This window comes from Rhagoletis zephyria, unplaced genomic scaffold, assembly GCF_001687245.7.
Source record: "Rhagoletis zephyria isolate East Lansing unplaced genomic scaffold, Rhagoletis_zephyria_1.1 Rzeph_scaffold_00016, whole genome shotgun sequence".
NCBI classification, from domain to species: domain Eukaryota; kingdom Metazoa; phylum Arthropoda; class Insecta; order Diptera; family Tephritidae; genus Rhagoletis; species Rhagoletis zephyria.
Window position 1 is genome coordinate 791,048 of NW_016157100.1, and position 8,809 is coordinate 799,856.

An 8,809-nucleotide genomic window follows, 5' to 3' on the forward strand; every position below is an offset into this window, starting at 1 on the left:
TTATTACATTAAGCGAAGCAGCTGCATGTACATATGTATGTACCATGGTGGCATTATACCAGGTGAAGTAATTAGACTGAGAAGAAAGATTTTGACACTGCCTTATTTGAAAATTTGACTATAAGGCAGCCGAATGTCAGAAAATAAAGCGAGAAAGTTGTTTTATTACTTCACCTGTTTATTGCGCCATGAATGTACAAAGAATTGCAATTTTTTATGAAAGATAAACAAATAAATCAATTGGAACCAAACATTTTTAACTTGTGAAATGTATGTATAACCATATAACCTACTCGAGAGCAAATTCAAAATCTTCCACAAAAGAAAACTTCCCAAAACAACTCTTACTTTGAAAACATTCTCAGGTACCTGTGCGATATTAGATGGTAAATCCCCCCAAAAATAAAATAAAATGTAACGACTGCCTCTCTCAAATTACTTGCGTTTTCTGTCAAAATTTATACAACTCACATTTACGTATTCATGCAAAAAGTGGGTATCCTCAGTGCTCATCGCCACAAGTCCAGCACTCAGAAGTTCAATGAGCGATCAGCTATTCACGATAAAAAACTTGATTAACACCTAAAGCCGCCACCAAACGGTTAACAAAATTGTCATCACTCCCAATCACTTAACCTCTTCCTAAAATATAAAGCTTTAAGCAGGCGCAAAAAGAGGGGCTGTTTCTAAAGGCCTTAATCCTCAGCATTGAATCATATTCATCAATAGAAACATTCTCATTCTATATTTCAAATCCTTACCTTTCAAGAAGTAAATAAGGTGTCAACCTCAGAATCTTCTTTTTATTTTATACCGCAGTTTTCACCATCGCATATGCGGTACTCACAAAAGCAAAGGTCACGGAATTGAAGATATTTTCGAATATAAATTCGGCTGGTTTCAACTTTAAATTTTTGAGAAGTATTCCCTGGAAAGCGGCCACTCACCACAAGAAAGACGAATGGACATGTGGCCCACTGCCGGGAGATCAGCGTATCGAGCGTATTGAGTGAGAGGGTATAGTCTTCGTCAACGAACTGATTGGCATTTATCAGTGTGCGTTTATAACGGTAAATCCTCCGTCGACCAGGTATTCTAAATCATCGAAAAGGCTCGCGAGAATGGCTTCGGCGCACACCATATATTTATTGATTTCAAAGCCACTTTTGACTGCGCGACAAGAAGTTGTCTTTATGTCGCGATGTCTGTATTTGTTATCCTTGTGTTTACTTGCACTAGGTAGGCAATGGAGAAGTAAAGTCCTCGCTAGTCGTACAAAACCCACACTCTATAAGTAGAGAAAGAATCTGCGGAAGATATACCGGCCTTTGCGTATTGGCGAGTTAGAATGCCGAGGACGACGAAGCGAAAGTATTTGACGCTAACCCAGCTGCTGGTAGCAAAGGAAAGGAAGGCATCGCGATGGGAAGACCAAGCAGTCACTTCGCATAGAAAGCGAACGACTGCCGTGCTTTGTTGGACTGGACTAAAATCACTTAGGCGATTGCGGCGCCAATCAAAAAGAATAAAAAGAGCGTGTGCGTGATCTATGGGAGTGAGTAAAAAGAAGAAGGCTTACTCACTGTTTATTCGGCGTCAAGACTTGCCAGCGAGAACCATGTTTGTTAATTAGTAGTTGTGGCTGCAATCAGACATCCAACCTTAGGAAAGGAACACGGTATTTCAGCATTTAAACAGATCTTAAGTTAACGCAACTAAGTCTCGGGTAAGGCAAGAAAAATAAAAATTGAAGTATCTGTCCAAAATCAAATCTATAAAAGATTCATTGATATACTGATATCCTTTTAAGAACTTGCAAAATCGAACTGAGATTTCGTTACGAAGTTCTGGGCCCCAACGCGTTGTCCACTACTTAGGATCTGAAATGAAATGATCTTACAAGTATTGCGCGATCTTTTTGATTATCACAACTACTGTTTAGTGGGACGTAGCACACAAATGCAATACCCTTGGTGAGAGCATGTTTATATACATACATACATACATGTACATATGGCACATACACATGAACATACTAACAGTAGTATTTGCTTGTGATAAACTTTATTAATGCAAATCGTTGATCCACTTAAATGCCTATTTGTCAGTTCAACCGACTGCTGCCCAGCTGCCTTCGCCGAACAATATACAATTTACTAAGATTTAGGCAAACTGTTGTGAACCGACTAAGATCAAATAGTAAATGGGAAATGCTCATCTTATCGTATTGGATGCTGAGCCACGCGAAAGACGCACGACTGACAATTAATAAAAATAAAATCTTAAATAAGATAGCGACTAAACTTAGTGAGATTGTCATTTGCGTTTGCGGTCGCGTTGATCCACTTAAAAGCGCACTCAACCATTCGTGAACGAATCAGTGCAATAGTAGACAGCTAAGTGTCGAATACAAGGAGCGTTAATTTAAATTGTCTGCGTCGCAAGTGCATTTGGATCACGCGCGTTTAATAGCAAATTTGTTAAGAAGATAGTAGTGCATAAAATACCTTGACAAATCTAATAGACGCCAAGTGAAGCTTCTTCAATACAAAATGTCCGCCGAAGAGGAGCTACTCCAGCTACAACCTGACAACTTGGAAAATGGCATACCGAAGGATATTAAAACAACAGCTGAATCCGAAGCGTGTGCAACCAAGCCTAACGAACAATGGGGCAATGAGATTGAGTTCCTATTCTCCTGCATCTCATTGTCTGTGGGTTTGGGCAACATTTGGCGCTTCCCTTATATTGCATTTCAAAATGGTGGTGGCGCTTTTGTTATTCCATATTTAATTGTTTTGCTCATTATCGGAAGACCTGTGTATTATTTGGAGATCATTTTGGGGCAATTTTCTGGTCGCGGCTGTATTAAAGCTTTCAATATGGTGCCAATTATGAAAGGTGAATTTCCAAAAAAAAAAACATATTCATAGTATTAACTGTAAATATGTATGTTAACGGCCACATTTACAGTGGCTTGTAAACTCACAATTTTTGTACTACAATTTTATAGTTATTTTAGAGATACATATATCGTCGCTTGGCGTACAATACCTCGTATCGTAACCCATAAATTTAATGGTGATAATTATATTAGATGCTCATATTTGGCAAATTCAGTTAGAAAGCTATTCAAAAGTTTTGAAGAGAGTACTTTTTTTTGTTATTTTGTGAAATTTTCTGACTACTTTATAAGTAGTATTGCAGTTGGCGTATACAAGGTATTGGACGATATATGAGTTGACGCTTCACTGTGGAAGCAGTACTTAAAAACCAAAAAAATTTTAAACTCAAGTTCAAATAGAAAAAAAGTTAGCAGATAAAAAGTATGCTGTGAAAAATATTTGGATAGGTACGAAAATGGTAAAATCAAGTTAATTCAGTAGCACAGAGTCCGAATCCTTTTTTTCACTCAAAGACCAAAGTTATGCAGAAAAAAAGTTTAGACAAAAAATAAAAGATTAAAGTCGCAGTTAAAATATATACGAAACCAACATTTTTAAGGAAAATTTTAGACAGAAAAAAAGTTTAAAAATATGAATGAATTTTGCCAGTTTTCGACTAAATAGAGAAACAAAAGAAACTTAACAAAATAGGGATGTGCGATTAATCAATTAATCGAACAAGCTCATTAATCGAAACCTGATTAGAATCTAATTTATTTTATAATTCTGAAAACTGATTAATCATAACCTTTTTGATCGGAAACCTAAATAATTGCCGCTTTTTTATAATAGGAAAAAATTTATACACATACCTATGTACATGTGTATTTTTTTAATGCCAATGAGCAACATAGTAAGATGCTCGTTTGGCATTATATTTTTGTTAATAAGAAAAACATGGTATTATATAAAAAAAAAAATTCATTTGCTTTGAAAGCCAACTCGAAAGATATGAGCAAAGTTACTCAGATTTTAATTAATTTTTTATGAGTAAACATTAATTACTCAGGATCTGATTAATCAGAATGTGATTAATCACTTTTTTTCATTAATTAGGATTATGACCAATAAAAAATTGTTTAATCGATTATTCGCACATCCCTCTTAAAAAATGTTATTTTAAAAATTAAAATATACATTTGAAGAAGTACATAATTTCAGTGTATCACAAAATAAAAGGTAATTTTCCTAACAGTAGGTCCCTGTGCTTTGTGTGACACACTGATCCGTAATCTACGACCCAAAATTAATGGTAATTTCGTTTCTTCCAAAAAATGCTACCCTTCCACTGTGCAAAATGTGTTCGGTGTTACACTCAACCCTGTAAAAGAGCATGTTTTGACCTTTTTGTCCTGGTCTAGCTCACGCATCGTTTTAAACAAACCATCTGCCCTGACAAAGCTTCAAAGCGCAGAGAATGTGTTTTTTTCTTTACAAGAGTGCGACATTTCAAGAATCGAACACAAAATTTTCTCATCGGTTTCCTTTGTTTTAGAATTGAACATGAAAAGAGAAAGGGGTAATCAAAAGGCGATAGAAGAGAAACCACCATGAGTTTACGGGTCTCGGCATTTTTTTGTGTAATTTTAGGGTCCTTAAGTGTTTTTAAACCAAACAAAAAACCGAATTCAATTCTCATGTACATATTTGAGGGTACCGTTAATTTCTTTGTGACCCAGTGATCAAAACTAAACCAAACTAGTATGGTACCAGACTTAAGGTGCCACCCCTCTGCTAAAAAATGAAAAAATTATCGAAAGCTGTTCATGTGGTCCAAAGTCATCAGGTCAGATAAATAAAAAAAAATTCCGACGAATTGATAACGTCATCTTTCTGAAATCGGTTAGAAAGAATAAAAAAAAGTTTTAAAAATTAAGAATCAAAATTTAAAAATTTAAATTCGTTCATGTGTTTTTTGCAAGTTCTTCGATTAAGCTAAGAAAAAGTTTGAATTTTTTAAGAAAGAGTTTCTTTTTTCGGATATACTGCTTTGATTCCTTATGAAAATAATGCATGGTGATATAATGGTGCCACATTGTAACAAATTTTAACAATCGTACTGGACGTTATATAAATTTTCGAAAAAATTTCACATCTTTAGCGGTATTCATTTTTTAATTAGAACTCTTAATTAAAAGTTTGTAAGAAAACTCTGCAGAAATTTAATACTCTCCCGTGAAAATTAGTCCGGCGATTGCAGATGGAAAGTAAAGTAATCTATTTTACAATGATTTGAATGTATATATAAAACTTATCGATAAAAGAAATAAACGGTTGAAAATGAGTTTTTTTCCAAAAATTGATTTGCATATGGTTCATCGCACGCCAAAACGCATGCGGCTCTGCCCGAAAAATGGTGCAGACCTATCGTTATTTTTAAGAGGTGAAAATTTAGGTTTTTTATGTAGAATCGAAAGCTATGTGGCGCTTATAAAAAAAAATTCATAACTAAAGGACACTAAATATGTTTCTGGGCTCGCTGATCCCGAATCTAAAGTCAGATTGAACAAATTTAAAATGGCGAATCCATATTGGATCAACGATTTTATCATGAAAAATTAAAATCGATCGTTCGAACATGGCGTATCAGTAACATATTTATCTCGTTTGAGTAACTCATTCGCCATTTTTAATTTTTAAAATGTGGTTTTAGAGACGTAATCAACAATTTTAAAAACCCGCGATTGTAAAGCGAATCTATTCGATTTTAACTCCGCCTCAGTGGGTTCGCCATTTTGAATTTTTCCGAGCTAACTTCAGATTCGTAATCAAAGATCTAAAAAAAATATCAGAGAAAAACGACTCAAGCGAATCGGATAGGTTTTAATTTTTTTTGTCGCCATGTGGGATTTGCCATTTTGAATTTTTTAATCGGACCCCAAATTCCCCATCACCAATCCCAAGAACTTACAAAACCGCTGTTACTTTTATCTCTTAGTGTTGGGTACCCCAGAGGCACAAAAGTTATAATCAGGGAACGGATTTTATGGAAATTGCCTTTTTTTTCTGCTAAAGAGATAGAGTATATTCGATTAAGAATGTCGACGATTTAGCTTTCCCTGATTCCATATATACACATTTGATGTTGCCTTTTTTAAGATATTTGCCTTTTTTTGCCTTTTCTACCTTTAAAAAAGTGATTATAGCATTTACAATTTTTTTAAGATTAAAAAATATACACACACAGTATACAGTAATCCAGATAGACAAAACAAAAAAAATACCCTGCAAACCAAAGTTCCCGAAATCTTAAGGAAATCGTTAGGAGTATCTCATTTCTGTAACGATTTTTTTACGAATTTTTAAAGAAAATTATATGAAGTGGTTGACACGAACTCGTAAAGAAATTTCTGTGCGAAAAATAAAGAAAATTCTGAAAAAATTCTGAAATATATTCTTCACATAGGAGAATTATTTTCATTGCTTCACAGATCTTCTTCCGAAATTTCGTAAAAGAATGGAAGTGTGCGTAATTTATTTCATTTTAGAAAATTCGGCAAAAAATCGAATTAAATCTTATCGAATTCTTTAAAATTTCTTTACAATGCAGAATACTCTGAAAAAATGGTTTGCAGGGTACCCTGCAAACCAAAGTTCCCGAAATCTTAACGATCTCTTTAGGAGAATCTGATTTCTGTAACGATTTTTTTCCGAATCTTCAAAGAAAATTATATGAAGTGGTTGACACGAACTCGTAAAGAAATTTCTGTACGAAAAATAAAGAAAATGAAACTACCTTCTTTTTTGTATCATGGAAGGTAGTTTCACTCATGATACAAAAAAGAAGGTAGTTTCATTTAATGACATTCGTTGTTGTTGCTAACCATTTGACTTTTAATAAAATTATGGCATTTCATCGAATTCATGCTACCTGATTACTGGAAAAAATATATTTTTTTAAGCAGAGATTTTATCAGTACATTCAATATGATGAACTAGAAAATCATGCCGGCTAAATGATTTCGCAAATGGGGTTGACGACTAGGTTTCAGAACGCATGAAGAATGTGTAACTGCAAAACCGCGTAACTGACATTTTTCTCCAAAAATTGGATTTGCTCACACAAGCTCTTGGCTCAACCCTTATCCATTCGTCCTGAAATGCGATTTCTTTGTAAAAAAGAGAACCATTTTGAAATGTGAGTGTTTTATTCTCTTCTAAATAATTTATGCAACCTCACATACGCAGTTGTGCATTTTGTTGATACACGGTTTTGTACTTTAAACGACGATCTGTTAGCTGTTTATCGGAGAGCGGTCTGTTCAAGCCTTCTTCAGGTGTTTTGCATAAATTAATTTGTGAAATTTAATGATGCTAAAAGCCTATTTTTTTGCAAAATCTGATGAGAAATTTAAAAGCAAATTTGAACCTAAATATAAAAAGGTTTCATTTGGGAAGAACATTCTTTAGAATTTGATTTTTAAATCGCAAGATGGCATTAATAAAAAAAACAGAAAAATGCGCCCGTGGTTTTTATTACAAAATGAAGAGAACCATTACGATGAAGTCTCCTTTAACAGTACCAAGTACTGATAATGGTTTTTGATTTAAAATGTTATTACATTGGTATAAATATGGGAAAGAAAATACTCCGATTTATTGTTTTAATATTATCAAAGTGGCAAGGCCAAAAAATTTTATTATCCGTCAAAAGTTGCTTATTGAAACTACCTTCTTTTTTGTATCATGGTTTCACTTCTTCTTCTTATCCGCCATGTTAGCTATCTGACAGAAAACGTGTTTCGTATTTTTTGTTGTACCAACTTTTTCAAAAAAAAAAAATCCAGCTTTTGACGTTGGAAAAATAAAACAAAGAAAAGCCAAACATATAAGTAGAGAAATTTTCGAATATTTTGTAATAATTTTCTTCATAAAAAATTAACTGCTGCTTTCGTGGATATTGCAACACACGGAATAGATGTAAGGACACAGCTATAAGAGCCACCGCACACCACAGACTTTATCGGCCGCCTATTTAAATGATAGGGCTCGCTTGAAATATGTACATGAAGATGTATGGAGGTGCGCACACTACACCAGCTTAATCGCCCTGACCAATAAGTTGTGGTGCAATGGAAAGACTAGCGAGCAATCTAAATTGGCGGCCGATAAAGTCCGGGTGTGCGATGGATCTAATCCATTATAAACAAGAAATATTGCTGTTATATTTTAATTTTTATGATTTTTATTCATGTGATTAGCAGTGGCAAAAATGTATGTATAAAATACGTATATTTATATTAAAAATTAAGTGATCAGTTATAAAACATATAATCTTTACATGTTCTGTTAAAAAATATCTAAAATAACAGCGATAATCCCCAAGTTCTATATCGTAGCAGTGGCCACATTGCGTGTTTGTCACAGACACGGTTTATGTCAAAAATTTTGAAGTGAAACTACCTTCTAAAAATTATTTATCATGCACATGCCCATGCGGCTTATAGAACGCAGGGACCTCTTGCCAATTCGTGTTGGAAAAATTCAAAGCCGTTTTCTCAGCTAACGTAGGGTTGAAGACAATAAGGGGTGTGGATAAAATTGTAATGTATTCCTGATAATATGAACGTTTCAAACGTTCCATATTTAAGTTGGGCTCCACTTGTCGAGCGCACATTTAGTACATTAAGGCTTTTCTTCGCGAAAATCGAATGAAAATGCTGCCAGAAAACTTCAAAATGCATCTTGTGGTTCAACGTTACTACAACTCGAAAGGATAAAATAGTCAAAGATTCAAAGTACAAATTTTTTATTAATGAAACTAGTTCATAGTTTTTCTCTTTTTACTTGTAATATAAACATTTCTAAAATAAATATTTTTTGATTGTTCTTCGTATTTTGCCTTTTTTTAGTGCCTTATATTG

The 8,809-nt window shown here is 34.0% G+C and overlaps 1 protein-coding gene across 1 annotated transcript in view; it reads left to right on the top strand.

Moving 5' to 3' along the window:
• The first annotated feature begins 2,047 nt into the window (after window positions 1-2,047).
• The window catches only part of LOC108360548 (sodium-dependent nutrient amino acid transporter 1), a 21,427-nt gene continuing 14,665 nt past the window's right edge, over window positions 2,048-8,809 (top strand). Inside the window, exon 1 of the mRNA XM_017612897.1 lies at window positions 2,048-2,901. Within this exon, the coding sequence (XP_017468386.1) occupies window positions 2,553-2,901 (349 nt within the window). The 5' untranslated portion in view covers window positions 2,048-2,552. The remainder of the gene's footprint in view (window positions 2,902-8,809) is intronic.